At 45.5% G+C, this 21,338-nt stretch overlaps 1 protein-coding gene across 3 annotated transcripts in view; it reads left to right on the top strand.

Annotated features, from left to right (window-relative positions):
* Mapk14 (mitogen-activated protein kinase 14) overlaps window positions 1-21,338 on the top strand; it is a 56,650-nt gene that overhangs the window by 11,289 nt on the left and 24,023 nt on the right. For 2 of the 3 annotated variants that reach the window (XM_034523984.2, XM_034523983.2), the window contains exons 2-3: window positions 11,647-11,776; window positions 13,147-13,205. In XM_034523984.2, the coding sequence (XP_034379875.1) occupies window positions 11,647-11,776; window positions 13,147-13,205 (189 nt within the window). Of the gene's footprint in view, window positions 1-1,527; window positions 1,612-11,646; window positions 11,777-13,146; window positions 13,206-21,338 lie in introns of all 3 variants that reach the window. The other variant, XM_076917205.1, reaches the window with a different exon arrangement.

The following is a 21,338-nucleotide window of genomic DNA, read 5'->3' as shown; positions in this document are numbered from 1 at the left end:
AGGTTGAGGGGAAATGATTGTGAGTTTGGGGTCAGTGTGGGGCTACATTGTGATAATCCTATGTCAAAAACTAAGAGCATCTAATCTTGTAAGGATCCACTGAGATGTACAAGATTCTGTCGCACCGTACCTTCCCTGATTAGTTTTTTTTAATGATTTATTTGTTTTGCTTTCTGTGCATTGGTGTTTTGTTTGTATCATGCATGTCTTACTTTTCCTATTGCTTTGATGACATACCCTGACAAAAGTAACATGAAGGAAAAAGGTTTCTCTTGGCTCATAACTGAAGAATACAGTCCTTTATGGTGGGTGAGTCAAGGCAAGAGGAGCCTAAAGCAGCTGGTTACAGCCAGCCCACAGTCAGGAAGCAGAGAGTGATGAGGTCATGCTGCTGTTCAGCTCCCTGCCGAATGTCCAGGATCCCGGCCAGGGAATGACTGGGTGTTCCCAGCTCAGTGTAATCACGATAATCCTTCACGGCCAGAGGCCTGTCTCCCGGTGAGTCTAGGTCCTGTCCATTTAACAGCACTAACCATTACAGTGTATGTGTGTGTGTGTGTGTGTGTGTGTATACACAACTAATGCTTAAGTTTTGGATTTACTGTAGTGAAGAAAATATGTTGATACCTATCAGACAGTGTTCCAGGCTCACCAGCATGTGGAACAGACTACTTAAAAATAAACAGATAGGGAACTATATTCACATGGTGTGGACTTAAACTCAGAAGTGGTGGTTGTCTGTGCGTTATAGTGTTTAGAGTGGTCTCATGGAGGGAAAAAGTATTGAGAGTTATTTTGAGAGCTGAGTAGACTACTCAGTGCAGGGAGCATGAGAGGGAGCGGACAGGGGAGAATGTCATGTGAGAGAACAGATGTGAAAAGGACCAGCCTGACCCAGCTGCCGCTCTCAGCTGTGTTTCAGGGTCACCCAGGAGTCAAGATGTAGGTCTGCAGCTGGGCTCAGGTAACTGCTTTCCCTAATAGTTGACCTGTGTGCCTGACCAGCAGAACTTCTGTGCACAGCAGAGAGCTGGTACTTTGACTTGCACAGTGGAAGGAGCGGTATTTAAAATCTTTGTCTGAAGTGTTGACCGGGACTGGTTGGAGGAAGGAAAGTGCACCTGTGCTGCAGTGGGGCAGCAGTTTGTCTGCAGACACCTCTGACTCCCCAGCCTTCTCTGACTTTGAGGTCAGCAGTGATCTGTTTTTGGATTGTGTCTATTATTTTTGTTTTTTGATCAGGTCATGACTAGATGCCAGGGATAAAAGATAAACCACAGTTTGTGCTCTCGAAGACTGGAGTAAGAACAAGTATGCAGAGGAAAGGTGGTACTGAGGTCTGTCTTTAAAGATTGGTTACAATATACTGCCAACTGTAGTCATTCTCGGGTTCCATCTGAGTTGTTGAATCAGTGTACACTTTTAGCTTGTAGAAACTACAGGTATCCATAGATTGACAAATCATGGAGGATTTCAAGGACTCTCGGATTACATTGTAATAATCTTCTCTTTTTACTGTTACTTCAGAGAAATGCTCAACTTCCAATGTGAGAGAAAGATCTAAAAATATTGAGATTTACTACATGGAAAGCTCCATGCTGGAAACTGCAGGTACAGACTTATTTTATAGTTGGATATTCGTTTCAACTTGGAGTATTTGGAACTACCTTCTGGGGCTGGAGAGATGGCTCATTGTTGAGAGTTTGTACTGTTCTTGCAGAGGCTCCAGGTTCTATTCCAGCACCCATGTGGGGAAGCTTCTATTGCCTGTGACTCCAGATTTAGAGGATCCAATGCCCTCCAGGATCCTCTAAACACGCATAGGCATGGCTCACACACACAGGCCCACAGACAGACACAGCGACCCTTTTGTTTTTAATAAAAAGCACACTCAACATACTTACTTGAACCTCTTCACAGCATTTTGGGCTATGCAGGGCTGGCGATTCCTTGTTTTAGTACTTTGCAAACAGGTGTGTGAGAGCTTTGGGATCACCTCCTAGTAAGTGCCAAACTAGAACTCATATTTTGACTATTGGTTTGTTTTTCTTTGTATTGCATGGTGTACATTTAAATTTGCTGAATGGAAATTTCTAGATCAATAAAAGATTCTTTTAAAAAAAGATGTATCACCTTTTATGTGCATTGATGTTTTGCCTGCATGTATGTCTGTGTGAAGGTGTCAGATCCCCTGGACCTGAAGCTATAGACAATTGTGAGCTGCCATGTGGCTGCTGAGAATGGAACCTAGATTCTCTGCAAGAGCAGCCAGTGCTCCTAACTGCTGAGCCGTCTCTCCAGCCCAATAAAAAGATTCTTATGTAGAGAAATACATTGGAAATACCAGCTTTGACTTAATATTGGTTTTGGGGTTTTGTTTGTTTGTTTTGGGTTTTTTGCCCCCCCCCCCCCCAAATCCAGTAAGTTGGAATATTAAGTCATAGTGCTCCTAACACACCTGTCCACCCCAGCATCCTTCCTTAGTGACAGAGTACACTGTAGTGTGTGAGCACATGGCTTACTGGGACAGACATTGTTGCTGAGCACTGGGAGAGCATCTGGTTGCTTGTCACCAGCCTGGAGAATCTCACGTCAGAATTCCAAGTACTTTGGTACTCACTGAATGCTTATCACCTTCTCACAGTCTTAAAGCTGTATAGGACAGAGTTGGAGAGCACAGCTAGAGAGCATCTGTAGTCTGAAGAGAGAGTTAAGGGGTCCTGTTGAGGCAGAGCTTCGTTCCCTCCCCTACTGAGGACTGTCCTTGATGGCAGCAGTGAGTGGCTGCAGAAGGAATGCTGTAAATGAGGTTGCCCCTCCTGTGGTGCTTTTTTCTCTGGGAGCACTGCTGAAGGAGTAGGCAGATCCACCCTGTTGCCTCGGGCTGCTCTGCAGCCATGTGCATCAGGATAGTTATGAATTCCAACACATACATCGATGACATCATTCTATCACAGTTCGGAAGGTTGGACACCCCTGTTCTAGAGCATAGTTTCTCAGCTCTGATACACTTTGGCATCTGAGGTCAAATAAATGTTCATAATCCTTGGTGTTGTGTCTGCTCTAGGGTGCTTAGCAAGCAGCACCCTGACACCACCTGCTCGGTGCCCAGTGACAGTTTTCCTCTAAGACTTGGTCTAGAATGACTTGGATTCCCTCTTGGGAACAAAATCACCCTTTCTTTTCTTTTATTTATTTTTTGTAAATGAGTACACTGAAGCTGCCTTCAGACACACCAGAAGAGGGCATCGGGTCACATTACATACAGATGGTTGTGAGCCACCATGTGGTTGCTGGGAATTGAATTCTGGACCTCTGGAAGAGCAGTCAGTGCTCTTAACTGCTGAGCCATTTCTCATTTACGGAATCTTCATTTACAAAGCCCAGACTGGGAAAGTGAATGTCACTTGGGAGGTGGTGGTGGGCCCTGGATCTGCCACATCTCACAACCTTTGTCACCTCTTGACCTTTTCACCCCCACCCCCACTCCCTTTTCTCAGAGAAACGATGACTCAATGCTGTAGCACACAAGTGTGGTCACCTGGAAAAAATGACTTTAAAAACTATATCTCTTGCTGGGTAGTGGTGGCGCACACCTTTAATCCCAGAACTTGGAGGCAGAGGCAATTGGATTTCTGAGTTTGAGGTCAGCCTGGTCTACAGAGTGGGTTCCAGGACAGCCAGGACTATACAGAGAAGCCCTGTCTCCAAAATCCAGAGAGAGAGAGAGAGAGAGAGAGAGAGAGAGAGAGAGAGAGAGAGAGGAAGGAGGAGGAGGAGGAGGAGGAGGAGGAGGAGGAGGAGGAGGAGGAGGAGGAGGAGGAGGAGAAATATTTCCTGCTCAGATTTTTGAACAGCAAAATAGAGACGTGTTCTAGTGGTGTGCTGAGGCTTTGGAAAATAGCCCCTTTTATAAAAGAAGGCATAGTGGGAGGGGCATAACACTCAAAATGCGGTATGTGCCTGTGTTGAAATGACCTTATGAAACCCCTGATTGGGCTGGAGTGGTAAAATAAGGGCCTTTACATTTATCTGAGGCTGGAGGATCCTCTAAAGGCAGCTTACCCTTGTGGCTATTGGCAGAAGGCCTGTACTCACTATCTAAGTCTCTGTACAGGGCTGCTTCAATCTTCTCTAGATCAGTGGTTTTCAACAAAGGGGACATTTTGTTCCCCCGAAAACCACATTTTTAAAAGGGAGGGGGAGAAGAATCTGGATGTCATGGTATGCACGTGTGATCTGAGCACTGGAGAGGTACAGACCAGCAAATCTTGGGTTTGCTGGCTGCCCAGTCCAGCCTACTTGGTAAGTTCTAGGCCAGTGAGAGAAGAGACCCTTTCTTAAGATACTTTTCCAATTCAAAAGAACTAGACAGTGCCAAAATAGCATGTGGCGTAGTCACTTGTTGAGTAGATTTTATATTCCTTCCCTCTGAGCTTTCAGTTTGTTTTTTAGATGGTTTAAGGGTTTTCTAGGAGCTTCTGCTTTTGGAAATTTATAACTTAGGCCAGAACATATTAATTTCTGTTCTTTGCAAATACTGCTTTGATAGGGGAGGCAACAGCATTTTGGTGCATAGAGCTGGGACATTAGCAGCCTTTGCTGGAGGGTTTCTAACCCACGAGAACTGTGTCTCAGTAATTCCTGCCTGTCTCATACATGTAAGGTGTATTTTAGTGGGAGTGTGTGTCCCCTATGGTAAGAATTAGCGTGTTGTAATGAAAGCGTGTGATTAGGGAGAAGCAGTGAGATGCTCGCTGGGACGGTGCCTCATTATGTAAGTGTGCGGACATCTGCTGTGACTGCATCAGTGAGAATATTGCAAAAGGCAGATCTGAAAATTGTTTGGTAAAATGAAAAATGATTGTGATTTAGGAATGTAGGTTCCAGATTTACATATGGTGATTATGTCCATGTAAGTATCATTAGAAGGAAATGTAATTGCTACTGACTAGTAGTTTCATTAAGTTGAAAACACCACTCAGCGACAGCAGCACTGTGATTCATGTTTCTTACTCTACTAATAGCCTCCTTGAGAGATGGAAGCTAGTTTAAAAAATCAGAGAATGGAAACATACACTGTTCAAAACATGTAACAAGTCTAGGATAGATTGGATATTTTTTCTGTATGAATACAGTATATCCCTATGATAGGATCATTTTCTGCTAATGAAACTTGTTCTTTTGCCCTCGGTACATGAAAGAATGTGGAGTCTTGCTCATGGCTCCATGTGTGAGACCCGAGAATGTACTAGACTTTAAACTGCTGCTGTTGGAATTCCAAGTAGTTTCTGGTTTTCCTGTGACCAGGATGCAACAGATACATACTTTGAACCCTACTTTGTTTGTATCTGTGCCTGTGGCTGAGTTTTGAGACTGACTGGCTTCTATCATGTCCCACCTGTCTCTGCCTTCTAAGCAGAAGGATTATAGGCATTGACCACTCACTACTCCCAGCTTGAGAGAGAGAGAGAGAGAGAGAGAGAGAGAGAGAGAGAGAGAGAGAGAGAGAGAATGAGAATGAGAATGAATATGAATATGAATGAGAGAGAGAGAGAGAATGAATATCTTTTTCTTTTTAAGATTTATTGCTGGGTAGTGGTGGCACACACCTTTAATCCCAGCATTTGGGAGGCAGAGGCAGGTGGATTTCTGAGTTCGAGGCCAGCCTGGTCTACAGAGTGAGTTCCAGGACAGCCAGGGCTCCACAGAGAAACTCTGTCTTGAAAAACAAAAACAAGGGGGCTGGAGAGATGGCTCAGCGGTTAAGAGCACTGTCTGCTCTTCCAGAGGTCCTGAGTTCAATTCCCAGCAACCACATGGTAGCTCACAACCATCTGCAATGGGATCAGATGCCCTCTTCTGTCTGGTGTGTCTGAAGACAGCTACAGTATACTCATGAACATAAAATAAATAAATAAATCTTAAAAAAGAAAAAGAAAAACAAACAACAACAAAAAAGATTTACTTATTTATTATTTATATTAGTACTCTGTCACTGACTTCAGACACACCCGGAAGAGAGTTTCAAATCCTATTACAGATGGTTCTGAGCCACCAATTCTTGGGAATTGAACACAGGACCTCTGGAAGAACAAGAAGTCAGGAAAAGGATGAGTGAGTGAGAATGAAATGAATGAGTGTGACTCCTCACAGGCTCACACTGTGGATGTCAGAAGACGACTTGCAGGAGTCGGTTCTCTCTCCTTCCACCATGTAGGTCCCAGGGGCTGTATTCTCAGGCCTGGCAGCAAGTGCCTTTACCCTCTGATCTTTTCTTTACCTGCTGAACCATTTCACCAGGCCTCAATATATGTTTTTTTTTGTTTGTTTGTTTTGTTTTGTTTTCGTTTTTGTTTTTTTTTTTTTTTTGTTTTAATCCATGGTTTTGAGAACTGTTTAACTGTCTGTTCACTGTTTAATTGGGCATTCCTGGCATCATGTGCATTTTGTTATCCCAGGTACATAGTAAGTTTTGGGACATCAGCTACCATATTTACTGTTTTCTTTTGTATTCATAAAATTAAATAGCACAGTAGCTCAGTGGTAGGGGTGCACACCTTTAATCCAAAAACTGGAGAGGCAGAGGCAGGCGGATCTCTGTGTGTCCAAGATTAGCCTGCTCTACAAAGTGAATTCCAGGACAGCCAGGACTACACAGAGAAACCCTGTCCCCCAAAAAACAAAACCACAAAAACAAAACAAACCCCATAAACCACGAGTGGTGGCATGTCACTAATTCCCAACACACAGTGACTGGCGGGAAGGTCATACATTCAAGCCACTGTAGAAAATTTAGCAAGACCTTGTCTCAAAATAAAACAAACATTAGTAAAGGGTGTGCAACTCAGCTTACTACCAGTGTTTGTCTGGTGTCTGTCCAGCCCTGAGGGAACTGTTAAGTGCTAATTGAGGAAACTGGGGTTTTGAGCTCTTTGTACCCTGATGGTGAGGGAAACAGATGGACTTCTTGCCCTCAACGTGCCCAGGGCAGGTGGCAATAGGAGTCATTATTAATGTCTGATGATTGAGTTTTACAAAATTAGGGTTTTGCTAAACCTGCCATAAAAACTAGTACCTTAGATTAGATACAGACATTATCTTTGTTTTATATATGAGGTTGATAGAATTTAATTAACTTCCTCAAGAGTATACCGTTATTAAGTGGCAGAGCTAGTATTAAAACCCTGATAGCCTACCTCCAGAGCCCAGCCCTTGTTTAACTACCTGGTGGGTGGTAAATATATACTAATCATTGTGATTATTGGGGACTGTAGGGTTCCTGTGCTGCATCTGTTCTCCACTGAGTAGCTAGTGAAGTCAGAGGGTTGAGCCCGCACCTCTTGCTCTAGAGCTGGCTGCAGAAGAGCCTGGGTGGTGGGTGATCATGATGGACAGCTGTTCTGCTGGTCCAGCTGAGCTGACCTTGTAGGTACGGTCACAGCCTGCTGGCCCTTCCTGCTCCCCACAGGCTCATCCTAAGGAGAGGACAAAGTTACAAAGTCTGCATGAGGCATGACACTCAGGGTGGAAGTTCAAGAAGCCACACTGTGTAGGGGCCATGGCCAGTTCCTCAGATTCTGACCACACACTGGTAAAGGGAAGGTTGTCTTATGGGCTTATGAAGATAAAGGGTAAAAGGCTGAGAGTGCTGCCTCAGGTGGGCAGGTACACCTCCGAGGGGTGACTATGCCTATACTTTGAAGAATAAAGATTTAGTTGTGGGGTGGGGTGTGGGTAGGGGAGAAGGAACTAGTAGCAGCAGGTCCAAATAGTTTACGGAACTGAAAGAAGCCAGCACACCCAGAGTAGGCCTGGGGCCGGGGAGGGTATGGCCATACAGGGGGACTACTGATTGGGTGAGCACTGGGACCAGGTCAGCTCATCTGAAACTTACAGACCATGGTAGGAAATGTGCATTTTATTCTTTATTCCAAGAAAATTCCTTGAGTTTAAAAGAGTCATTTATTATTTTGAAATTGTGTGTGAGTCAGAAAGAGAGCCACACCTGTGGGGGAGTCAGAGGGCAGCTTGTAGGGTTGAACTTGGGTTCTCTCTTCTACCTGCTGAGCCCTGTGATGCTCAAGTTAGTGGCAGGAGCAGCTGGATCTCTTCCCTGGTGTAACAGTAACAGTAACAGGAGGAGGACAGCTGTGTGTGTTCTCACCTCACCAAGTTCTCCATACTTAGGTATCTTCTCCTGGATCTCCCAAGGTCCTGCTACCTAGAAAAGAGATTTCAAGAGAAGATAGGCTTTGGGGGTTTTATGTTTATAGATGGCGTGTAACCTGAAATGGTCAGTTGTATAGTTTTCTCATCCCTGCAACCAGACACCTGGCAGAAGTCCTCAAAGGAGCAAAGGCTTCCTTCGGTTCTCCATTGCACAGGGTTCCCTGTGCTTGCCTACACCCACACACTCGAGCAGACATCTTAGGAGGGCTATGCTTTAGGCTGTTCTGTACACCTTGGCAGGCAGGAATGGGACAGAAAAGATAGAGTGCCCAGCCCAAAGTATCTCCTTCCAGCTAAGTTCTACCTCCAAAGTAAAAACACTAAAACGTTTATCTTTGTTTAGTGTGAGGGGATGTACAGGGCGTGCATGTGTAGGGCAGAGGACATTTTCAAGTTGGTTTTCTCCTCTTACCATTTGAGTTCCTGGTATCAAACTCAGGCTGTCAGGCTTATATCCTCATTCACTGAGCCTATCTGGTTGGGCTCTCCACCTCCTAAAATTTTAGGATTCCCTCAAGCTAGACATGGTGGCATATCTGTGGTTCCAGTGTTGAGGAGGTGGAGGCAGAAGAATCAGGAGTTGAGGATTATCTTCAGCTATAGAGTGAATTTAAGGCCAGCCTGGATTTTGCCTAACAGCAGCAAAGTGGTGCCGCCAGCTGGCAGCCAAGTGTTTAACACACGCTCCCTTGGAGGAGATTTCATGTTGAACTGTAACATAGCTGTAGAGGAGGTCACAAGGACCCTCTCCTGAAGAACTGCATTATCAGGAGCTTAAGTAGTAGAAGTACATGATGCAGAGAAGGTCCCAGAAAGCCCCATGTCCATGGGGGCCTCTGTAGGATTGACAGGAGGAAGGGGAAGTGGTTACTGTGCCAAATGCTAATCCAGAAAAGTGGTCATTGCACTTGGTTCCCGAGCCCGTGAGCGGGCTTGAGAAGAGCAGCTCCAGCAGGCTGGCTTGAAGGAGGAATGGAGCTGAGGACAGCACTGTATGTAGAGCTTCTCCACCCTGGGAACTGTGTGAACCACACTGTCACAATGCACTCTACCATACGGACCGAGATCCCGCCTTCTCAGGAACCTCCCAGGCAGTGTCAGGGCCACTGTCTACAGAGGACACTTTGAACAGCGGAGATGTAGGTTAACAACTCCTGTTTTAGTGCATGAAGCGTTTGAGAATTGGCCTGTCTTCAGTTTCTGGTTTGTAGTTCTAGGATGGTGTCCAGGAGTTTCCTTATTAATCCTCAGGTGATGCTGACGTGAATGGTTCCCATACCTTGAGAATTCAGAGATTCCTAAGCTTTGGAGAACCTAACTGTGAGGGAAATCATCAAAAGGAGTTAATGAATATGGGAAATTTCTAGAGCACATTCTGACACAAGTGACCCAGTAGAAGCACCAGTATGTAAATAACTCAGTGGTAGAGTGCTTGCCTGCCATTCACATCCCCGATTCAGGTCGGGGTCTCTCTCTCTCTCTCTCTCTCTCTCTCTCTCTCTCTCTCTCTCTCTCTCTCACACACACACACACACACACACACACACACACACACAATTAAGGTGAGTCAGTAATGTGGGAGGAGGGATGTCGCTGAGATGTGGGACGGCCCCAAAGCACAAAGCACGGTCAGTCTTGGGTTTTGATCAAAGGATGTGCATGTCTTAGAGCAAGAGAGACTGTAGAGTGTTGGCAGAGAGCAGCCCAGGCGCACAGATCCACAAGAAGAGGTGGAGCTGTATGGATCTCCCTTTGGTAGCTTGTGTTCTCTCAAGGAAAGGGGGAGGGGGAATTGGAAGTTTGAGAGGCAGAAAGTCATGAGATCATTTCAGAGTAGAAAATGACCTGTGAGAAGAGTCATTGTTTTAGAGTACGTTTGCAATTATGTTCAGAAGTAAAAACTCAGAAGCAATCTGATTATGCATTATGTTCAGAAGTAAAAACTCAGAAGCAATCTGATTATGCATTCTTTTTTTTCAACCATAGTTAGCCTTGGGTAATTAGGTGGTTGCAGTCACCCAAGGTTAGACTTTATCCAACCTTGGATATGCTATGGAGCAGTCAGGAGGCTGAAGACGAGAGAGCTGGAGAGACAGTGATGAGGTCAGCAACCTGCTGCACTAAGGTGGAGTAGTGAGAGCAAGCTGAAAGGTTGGAGGGGAGCAAGTGCTAGAGAGAGATGGCTGAAGTGATGCTGCATGAGGTGGAGTTTCCGGAGAGGTCAGGAAACAGGACGTTGGATATGCCCTCCAGTTGGATAATGTAATTGCCAAAAATGTTGTCAAAAGTTGGGAGTGGAGGAGTGCTTTCTGATAGGACAGACTTTTGGAGGGTGATGGAAAATTCTAGTCAATAGATAGTTGCAGCAGAGCTGATGGTTCTTCAGGGTTGCTAGCAAGGGCTTTTGGAAAACAAATGGGAAGTAGTGGACTTGAAGTGGTGTAAGATGCCACGCTACAGCCTGTATGAGAGAGCACCCTCTGCGGGCAGCACTGTGAGAGATGTCTGTGGTACAGCCTCAGACAGGAGGCTGGGAAATTCCAAGAGTGTTATCACAAATCAAATTGATGGTTAAAGAGTGAGGATCTGGGTAGGTTTGGTGGGTGAAAGGAAGACTCCTGAGTAGGGACAGACTGAGCGAGGGTTCTGCACTGGCCGCCGCAGTGCTGTACTGCCATCATGTAGGGACAGACTGGTGAGCGAGGGTTCTGCGCTGGCCACCACAGTGCTGTACTGCCATCATGGTGCTGCCCATCCCACCTGGGTTTACTCAGTGGTCACTGTGTGCATCACTGTTGTGAGTGTTCATTCTCCTCTGTCATTCTTCCCCACTCCCAAGGGCTTCCTACTGGGTGTGCCTTAGTCTCTGGGAAGTGTCTAGCACTTGGAAGGGCTCATCCTCCTGGAAACACGGTAATTTCTGGAGCCTTTACTTTGACCAGCATATGGTCTCCAGGTGACAGAGGCCTGGGCACAAGGTACATACAGAGATTACCAGTGTGTTGGCTTCTTGGACAGGCTGCTGCTCGGTTTCATGAAGTTTAATTAGAACATAACCGCACACACTTTATAGATTCCTATTTATCTGGCTGCTTTCAGGCAACAACTACAAGCTGAGGGGTTGTGTCAGGGACCTTACCTGGGCTGTGGAGAGTCTAAAATGCTACTGTCTGCGCCTCTCTGGAAAATACTTAACAGCTGCTGATATAGACAAAAGAGACAAAAAGAAGCATCTCGAATAAATAGCAGCCTTCTCTGGGTGGTGGGTAATGAATGAGTCGTTAGAGTTCTTATTTTGGTTTCTGTTTTCCTTTTTGTGTCTTGCCACAAATTTAATTTGGAAATGAAATAGCCTAAAAGGTGTAGTAGTTGGAGTGCTCTTAACAGTGGGCTCTGTTGTTGTTCTTACATCAGTGCTGCTTTTGATACGAAGACGGGGCACCGTGTGGCAGTTAAGAAGCTGTCGAGACCGTTTCAGTCCATCATTCACGCCAAAAGGACCTACCGAGAGCTGCGCCTGCTGAAGCACATGAAACACGAGAATGTGAGTCGCTCCTTTTCCTGCACACACTGAAGGCTTCATATGCAGTGCGGCCGGACACACATCACACTGTCAGATTGGGTTCATGCTTCATGAGGGCTGTCAGATCATCGTGAGAATGATGGCGTGCCCCTTGCCAGGGTTATAGTTTTACTCCAGGATATTAAGAAGCATTTAATTTTCTATTTTTATTTAGTTAGTTTTTGTGTATGTTTATGTGGAGTTTATGTGCATCATGGGATGCAGTACCCTTAGAGACCAGAAGATGTCATATCCCTGGAACTGGAATCTCAAGTACTTATGAGCCCCACTGTGGGTGCTGAGAACCCAACCTGACTAATCTGCTCTTCATTTAGATATTAGTGTTTGGTGTGTTTTGTTTGTCTTGTGTTTGTTTTGTTTTTTTTTTTCCTAGACACAGGGTTTCTCTGTATAGCCCTAGCTGTCCTAGAACTCACCCTGTAGACCAGACTGACCTCAAACTCATGGAGATCCATCTGCCTCTGCATCTCAAATGTTCAGATTAAAGGTGTGTGCCACCACAACTGGCTGTGATTTGTATTTTTTACATGTTTGTTTGTTTGAGACAGGGTCTCAGTATGTAGTCCTGTCTGGGTTGGAATTACTGAACCACTCTCCAGCCCCGTTGCTTTCTATTTTTGAACAAAGCAGGCACAGAGGGGACTGGGACAGGACCAGAATACTTAGACTTGATGTAGAAATTATCTCACCTTTGAGTCTATCAATTTTATGCAGTGAAAAACAAAGACTTGGGGCTGGAGAGATGTCTCAGTGGCTATGAGTATTCGATGCTCTTGTAGAGGACCCAAGATTGGTTCCCAGCACCTACATTGGGTGACTCACACCTGCCTGTAACTCTGGCTTCAGGGGTTCAGTGCCTCCCTCTGGCATCCAGGGATACACACGAACACGGGATAGTGCAGGGGAGACAGACACAGAGAAAGAGACACAAAATAAATTCTACATAAGGCAGGAATCCTAATTCCTTTTTGCTGTCTGATACACTGCTGGCCATGTTAACAAATTCTAAGAAGATACAGGATTTTTTCATGGTATTATGTGAAGTGATAAGCAGGTGTTGTGGCACATGTCTGTAAGCACTTGGGAGATGGCGGTAGGAAGATCAGGAGTCCAAGTTAGCCTAGGTCACATGAAACGCTGTCTGCAAACGCCAAATCCTCAGAAAGAAATGATGTTAGCAAATGCAAAACAGAAGCACGGTCTGGGTAGAAAGTGGAGCACTGAGTACATGGGTGTGGCTGCGCTTGGAGTTAGCTCTACCTAAAACACTGCAGAAGTACTGTAAGAAAACCATTACTTCCCCACTGTTTGATTTTTATGTGTTCTTGCAGGTGATTGGTCTGTTGGACGTGTTTACACCCGCAAGGTCCCTGGAAGAATTCAACGACGTGTGAGTGAATCTTTCTCGTTTGCAGCCTCAGCTAGAGGATGGGGATGAGCAGCCCCGGGCACCGCTCAGCAGCATCCAGACGTCAGACTATGATTCTCTACCTGTTCTGGGTTCTTGGGGAAGGGATCCATAAAGTGAATATAATGTGTGGTGGTGCATTTAGGACACAGTGTAGTCCATTCAGAGCCAGTGATGAGTCCTTACAAAAGTCCCACAGACAGGGAGGATGGGGAACTTTGATGATAATTTTTCCCATAAATGCCCGTCTCCATATGTGTTGCCTCCTTTGATCCCTCATGGTAGGGGAGATGACACTGAGGCTATATGCTGGTACTTAAAGACTTCTTCCAGCCTGGTGCGTCCTAGAAAGCAGAGCCTAGAAGTCCCAGGAAGCACAAGTAGAGGCCCAGAGAAATAAAACAGGAAAGAAGGGAATGGTAATACATGGATGTGTTAGTAAGAACACAGGGCTGGGAACTGCCAGGTGTAGGAAGCCCTGCAGAGCACACCTCAGATGGAGCTGTTCTTCTTACTGCTCCTGATCTTTGCTCCATTGTTCATGGATGCTTCACATGCTGACACGCATGTGATGCAAGACAGCAGGTGTCTTGTGCAAATCCAGACTTCCCACCATACTAGCTTTCCTAGTATGATTAACACCCATATTAATTATCAACTTGACAGAATCAGGAATCACCTGATGGACCTCTGGGCATGCCTGTTGGGGCAGGGGGTTGTCTTACTGTTAATTGATGAAGGGAGCGCCACCTAAACTGGCTGTGTCTATCCTCTAGGCAGGGCATCTGCAGCTGTGTAAGACAGGAAAGCCAGCAGAGCAGCAGCCTCTAATCATCTGTGCTTGCTCGCTAGTGCAGGGTGATGACCTGTGAGCCAGAGGACAAGCGTCTCCCTTAAGTTGCTTTTGTCAGGTGTTTATCAAAAGAAGAGGAGAAGACAGGGAGCCCCACCCCACTTAAGAGACACACTGTGCTGCAGGAGTGGAGACTGCACATTTGGTCTTGTTGGGTCTCAAATTCCTAAGTGGAAAGTATGTTTATTGTAAAAGGTAAACTATAGGTCATCAGTGCTCTTCCTGTGTTAGTAAGCTACCTTTCTCTACAACATGACCAAAGAAATTAGCTTATGTAAACAGAAAAATAGGTTTCTTACCTCCTGGTGTTAAAGGTTTCACATCATAGTCAGGTGAGCCCATGGCTTCTAGGCTTCTGGTCGAGGTGGCGGGTAGCACTGGTAGAGAGTGTTGGCATGACAGAAACCACTCATCTCATGGCAAAGAATCGAAAGAAAGGAAGGACCAGGGTTCCACAACCTGCAGAGCCACACCCCTGATGACTTAAGCCTTGCCATGCAGTGAGAATTCGGAATTTTGGTTTCTTCAAGAAAAACTACTTCACAGAAATAGTATAAGGATGTTTTAGTTTTAGCCCCAGGTATGGGGATGTGGGGCTGCTTTGCAGCAGCTGGCTGCAGCTGGCACAGTGTTTTCCAGCTAGTTTCTGCAGTTGTGTAATGTCTGGGATTCTGGAAACTTTTTATAAGGTATATAAATGCTAGGGCCCCAATGCTAGGTTGGTGGTTGTTCAGGAGGGTTGGTTGCAGTTTGCTAGTGGTCAAGAAAAACAAAAAAAAAAAAGAAATTAGATTCAGGAATCAATCTCCTTCCCTCCCTCCCTCCTTCCCTCTATCTAGTAATGGGGGTGAACACAGGGGATAAAGGGTGGGAAAAGAGGACCCCACAAAGCAGCAAAGACAGTACTGCCCAGAGCTTTTTCTGCTTCTGTAGCACCCTTGGAAGGGAAGCCTCTGACACGGCTGTGTGGGGCTATCGCTCTCCATCCACACTGTACCAGCTCCACTCCTGATGCTCCAGTGCAAAACCAGCTTCTCTCCACTCTTTCTCTGGAATGTGTGTCAGTACCATTTATCGTTTCCCACAGAACCCCAGGCGGAGAGCAGCGTCTGCTCTCTTGTATTATGTTTGTAGACAAGGGGAAAACAGGAAGTGCCAAAGATGAGCAGGAGAGGAGTGGCCGCAGCAGCTTCCCGCCAGCCGAAGCTGCTGAGAACGCATGTATCGGGAAGGAGGCCACGTTAGCTTGACCTGCAGATGAAAGTTTAGGAAGCAAGTGAAAAGGAAGACTGGCAGTGACTCAGAACAGTGACAGGCTGTTCCCGCAGCCCGGGCTCAGCAGCAGAGCGGAGTCTCCACCCACACAGGCTGATCAGACTCCAGAGCCCTGCTGCAGCCTGCGCCTGGAAAGGAGAGTGTGGGGGAGTCTAAAGGAGAAACAAATGCCACTGCAGTCTTTTTGTGAATGACTTTGAAAAACACTAGCTAACGTTAGGTCTGAGTATTAACCTAGGTTTTTAGTGAAGATAGACTCTTAACAGGAAAAAAAAAAGATTTGTGGACTACAAGTATTGGGTTTTGGTTTAATTGAGCATTCTGGAATGAAAACGTGGACTTGTTTTTGCTACACTGAAAGGGCACTAAGGAAGTCTGATGTCTATTTGAAGGGTTACATTTTATTGACTAGGTTTAGCCCACTTACTACCAGTATTTACCCCAGTAAATAAAGTTTTATTCATTTATTACAACTTTAAAGTTGCAGTCATTTCAACAAGTACAGAGGCTTCTATTTCCTTTTTACCTTCAGCTGGGTTTTAACAATTTTTTTAAAGATTTTTTTTTAATTGTGTGTATGCATGACTGTGTACACAGTATGTATGTGTGTGTGTATGTATGTATGTATATATGTATGTATGTATATGCTATGTACATACCTGGTGTTTGTGTAGACTAGAAAAGTGTGTCACATCTTCTGGCTAGAGCTATAGGTGGTTGTGAGCCACAGTGTGGGCTCCTAACCCCTGAGCCCTCCCTCCCTAGTCCCTAGCTCTTGTTTGAGCAAAGCAGCTCTCAGGTGCTGTCTGGTAGGTAAGTACTTGTGTCCTAAGTGCTGAGTACTTGCAAGTCAGTTACCATGCTCTGTGAGAACAGTGGTAAGCCGGAGCAGATGGTGGGCAGTGTTTCCTTGCTGACTGTTGCTGATGTTGATCCCAGTCAAAGACTTAGCATCCTTCCAGAACAGAGCTTAGTTCTGTGTTCTCTACATAGTAAACATCTTCACACACACAGAGATCGAGCCTTTGTGAGCCATTTGTGTTCACTAAGACAACAACATTCTGAAGATTAGAGACCAAGGCTGCTGGCTGCAGGGCAGGCTGCAGATCTGAGTCTGCATACCCCCTGCACAGCTGCAGCTGCCTCTCAGAGGTGCAGCTGGCTTTTGATTGTGCTTTTCCTGAGTGTGTGCATTTATGTTTCATTTATCACTTTCCCTTTCATCATTCAGTTCACACTTTTGCTTCATCTGTAAGACCACGTGTACCTTCAAGAAAGGAGCAGTAGACTGTTTGCAAGCAACGTGCAGCCATTAAGATGGCTTGGGAAGTGAGCACATCTGACTCTGACTGCTGTATTTCATGGGCGGGCAAGTTGCGCATTTCACAGCGACACAGATGGGAGGTCCTCTGAGCACGTCTCTTGTTTTTAGTTGTTGCCTGTACTGTCCAGTGTGCAGATGTCATTGTTGTGTGTCCTGAATATTTACACATGCAGAAAGTTTCAACAAACTATATTACAGTCAAGTCTTGAAAGAGCTGCTGTTTTTCTCAACCTTTTGTTTAGTTTTGGTTTGATTTTTGTTTTGGTTTTTTGAGACAGGGTTTCTCTGTGTAGCCCTGGCTGTCCTAGAACTCACTCTGTAGACCAGCTGGCCAGAAACTCAGAAATCCGCCTGCCTCTGCCTCCTAAGTGCTGGGATTAAAGGCGTGCGCCACCTCTGCCTCAGTCTCTGAAACATTCTTAACTAAGCTTAGTAGGCAGGGGGGCAGTTTTAGGACTTTTTGGAAATACTTTTCTCAACTTTCAGGAAAACCAGCTTGCACTGGGTTAAGTGGAAATCAGCCTTCCAGGTGACTTCCTCCCCATGTGACAACTTTTTATCCTTGATTTCTTTTCCTTTTCTTTCTTTTTTTTTTTTTTTTTTTTTGTTTTTTTTTTTTTTTTTTTTTTTTTTTTTTTTTTTTTTTTTTTCCATTCATTCATTTATTTGAGACAGGATCTCCCTAGGTATCCCTGGCTGACGTGGAATTCCCACAGATCTGTCTGTCTCTGCAGCTCTGCTTCACTCTTTATATTTATTAGTTTATCTTTGTATTGGGATCTCATGCATCCCACGGGGCCTTGAACTCCAGATCCTCAAGCTTTCTCCTCCCTGGTTCTAGGATAATTGCCGTGCACCATTGTATCTGGTCTGTGCAGTGCCTGCTGGGCAAGCCCTCCACCTCTACCAGCTCAGCCACGGAGGCATGCAGGCATCGAGTCAGCGAGCACTTCTGGGTTTGCTCTTAGATTTTGTTCCCTGTTTGAATATCTGCCTCTGCCAGACACAGTTGTCATCCTTGAGGAAGACTGCAAGCATATTCTCTAATCATTGAGTTTAAATGCCCACATAGCATGCAGTGTGGTAGGTTTGGGAGGCCCAGCATGCTCTGGCTCTGTGCACTCTCTGACCTTGTGTGACCCACTTTCCACTTGTGTCTCTATCTTTGTATTCTTTCTAATACAGACAACCAGCCATACCCCCAACAAAGCCTCTACCTACTCTCCCCACAGCCTGGCCTCTCACCACACTTGCTGATTGGTACCTTTTGGTCCCATACAAGGGTCTCTGGATCAGAAACTTGTTCCCCTCTTGTGCCCTAGCTGAGCTGTGATCCCCAGGCACTGTCTGCCTTACTCTGCCTGGTGCTTTGCAAATATTGTCATCATATATTTCTGTCTATTTTCTCCCTTGCTTTGTAAGCTCTGTTAGAGGGGGGTGCTTTCATTTATTCCTGATTGTTAGTGTTTGGAGCATCAGCAGGCCTACCTGCAGGTATTATTTGTAGAAGAAATGATTGCAAGAACCTATCATTCTACATAGCAAGTTCTAGGACAGCTGGGGCTACATAGGAGAGACCCTATGGAACACAGAACATAACCTTTAAAACCCTTTAACCCTTTAAAATACAGAACAATCAAACATGACCCACTCAAGTGGCTGAAACAGTAAAACATGCAGATAGTCTGTGCTGTTAGCTGGGTTTTTTAGCAGCATCTCAGACTTACAGAAGACTTGAATATCAGAGTTGTCAATTGACACAACACTGTGATATAGACTTAGCATTTAGGTTGTCAGATGAGGCGACAGTTTGGAACCTTTATTGTACATGAATGTAAACAAAGCTGCTTCCTTCTGGGTGTTCTGCCTCTGTTTTCCGTTAACATAGCCAAGGTCATACCTGGCACCACTGTGTTCTATCGTATTCAAAGCCCAGTGTGTAGCTGAGAGCCAATAAGGAAGTAGCCAGTGAGGTCAGAGGTTGCTGGGGCAGAATAAGGGACTGGAAGGATTCTGTCTCACTGTGAATGAGGGAGAAGTGTGATCCTTGGTGGTTAATTGTCAGCTCCTGCCGCTGTTTTCAGCCCTGTTTAAATCTGGAAGACATGCTCTGCCTTTTTCTAATTGCTTTCAGATAGAGCCCATAGTGGTGGAGATGCCAAGCTATAACAAGAGGCTTTTGTTTTGTTTTGAACCTTCTTTTTATCGTGCTTTTAAAAAGCCTGAGATAGTGGGAATCTTGACAGTTGGTTGCCACCCAAGCGTGACTCTGGAACAGGGCAGTTTGGAGCCCGAAGTCGTCAATCCTGAGTTCCACTCAGTGCTGGTCAGAGACAAGTCACTTGTCTTACTGGGGACTTAAGTTTAGAGGATGCCATGTCCCAAGTGGGAAGCACAACTGGAATCCAGCAGTGAAGTCATCGTTTTGGCCTTCAGCTTACAATATAATCTCACTTAATCTTGTGAGGATGAGGCTTTGGCTAGCTTTCCCATTGCAGTGCTCCAGCCTTCCTTAACTCACTGTAGGAACTCACTATTCAGTCCAGAGATAATGGCAAGCATGTCTTCTCAAGTGCCATTAAGTACACTTGCCAGAATCAGATCACTATAGAGACACGTGGCTCTCTTGTGGTGCCCCTTTCAGATTATCCATTCTGCTTTTGTGGTACTGGGTTAGAACCAGTGAGTTCATCTGCATTTGTACTTGATTGGAGAAGTGGCTTGCCTCCCATAAACAGTAATTGTGGTGCTTGTTCCTGCCCTGGGTTGTATGATTTGCTTTGGAACTCCTTCTATATGTGAGCTGAAATTTGATACTTGGTGATAATAGATTGATCTTGGACCCTGTGGAAACAGCATGGAATGATTAGCTGAAAGAACTCGACCGTAAATAGTGCTTTCAGTTGACTAGTAGCCTAGGAGAGGTGTGGTGTTTATTTCTGTGTTAAGTGACAAATTGTCCTCACACGGTGGTGTGACAGTCTCCTCCTCTTAAAAATGTTTGTGATAAAATGGATCAGAAGTACTAGATCCACTTAGGTCTCCCAGCTCATCAGAAACAGTTGTGTGTGATAGAACAGGGCCATGTATCTAACCATTTGCTGTGCCCGTATGTTGGATGTGTGTGATGGTTGCAGATGCATATGTACTGTGGTATGGAGGTCAGAGGACAACTTGGGGAGCTGGGTCCTAGGGATTGAGTTCAGGCTTTCATGGCGAGTGTTGTCACCGAGCCATCTTTGTAGCCCTAGTCAGCACTCTTACACTACCAGATTATATGCCAGTTTGAGGCTAAAAATACACAGTCCTGAAGCAGGTGTTGGGTTGGATGCCTCTAAGGTGAGGGTGAGGCGGAAGAATGCCAAGGACAGCAAGGTGAGTAGCGAGACCTGTCTCACTGGCTCCAGGAGGCGGGGTGCCTCAGATGCACAAGGCACTGGCTCCTCAGCACCACCACAACGTAAGTGCCTGGGACAAGAAGGAGACAGCACTGTGTTCCTGACGGTCTTTCTTCACTACATTTTGAGGAACTGTTAGGGAAATCGACTAACTATGGCAACATCTGTAGAATGTTAAAATTGTATGAATTAATGTATGTGTGAATATGAGTGAATGTTCATGCCACAGCATGCATGTGGAGGCCAGAGAATGACTTACAGGAGTCATTTCTCTCTCCTTCCTTCCTTCCTTTCTTCTTTTCTTCCTTCCTTCCTTCCTTCCTTCCTTCCTTCCTTCCTTCCTTCCTTCCTTCCTTCCTTCCACAGTGTGGGTCCTGAGCATGGGCCTTGGGCCATCAGGCTTGGTAGCTGCCTTTGATTATATTCTTTGGGGGCTTGGAATTCACTCAAATCAAAACTACCTTGATAAAAACACTTCAAAGAGTCTAGTTTACTCTTTGTTTTGTTTTTTGTTTTTTTTGAGATGGGGTTTCTCTGTATAGCCCTGGCTGTCCTGAGACTTGATGTGTAGACCAGGCTGGCCTCAAACTCACAGAGATCCACCTGCCTCTTCCCTCCTGAGTGCTGGGATTAAAGGAGTGTGCCACCACCACATGGCTATTTATTTTTCTAAAGAAGTATTTTGTATGTATGTTAGAGGGTGTGTTTATATGCACATGAGTACAGTACCCACGGAGGCCAGAAAAGAACATTAGGTCTTCTGGAGTTGGAGGTACAGGCAGCTAAGAGCTGCCCAACATGGGTGCTGGAACTGAACTCAGGTCCCCTTGACATCGGGAAGAACTTTTGCTGATGAGCCATTTCTGCAGCCTCTTAGTTTATTCTTAAATTATGTGTGAAGTTCACCTTTTCCTTAAGGTAATATAAACATGCAAGTTTTAGGAAAATGGCTAAAATCTCACTTTAAAGTCAAAACTAGGCCAAGTCTCTCTAGTCTTTCATACAGCGGTCAAGCCTCCTGAGGAGGGGAGAGACACCTGCCCTCACTTACACACTGGGCCCTGGCTCTGCTCTGTCCCTGTGCTGCTGCTGCAGGAGTGATGAGGTTTGTGTGGCGAGCCTGCTGGGTGAGCCTGTGCGCTCACACACCCTCATCTCCATGAAGCACCACACCTGCGGGTGGGCGCTCTGGCCTGCCTTATTCCTCCTTCCTTTAAGGTGGAGCGGGACAGTGCTCGCAAGCCCCAGCCTTTTGCCAGTTGTTT

Source organism: Arvicanthis niloticus, chromosome 20 (assembly GCF_011762505.2).
Source record: "Arvicanthis niloticus isolate mArvNil1 chromosome 20, mArvNil1.pat.X, whole genome shotgun sequence".
Taxonomy (NCBI): domain Eukaryota; kingdom Metazoa; phylum Chordata; class Mammalia; order Rodentia; family Muridae; genus Arvicanthis; species Arvicanthis niloticus.
This window is presented reverse-complemented; position numbering and strand designations above follow the sequence as displayed.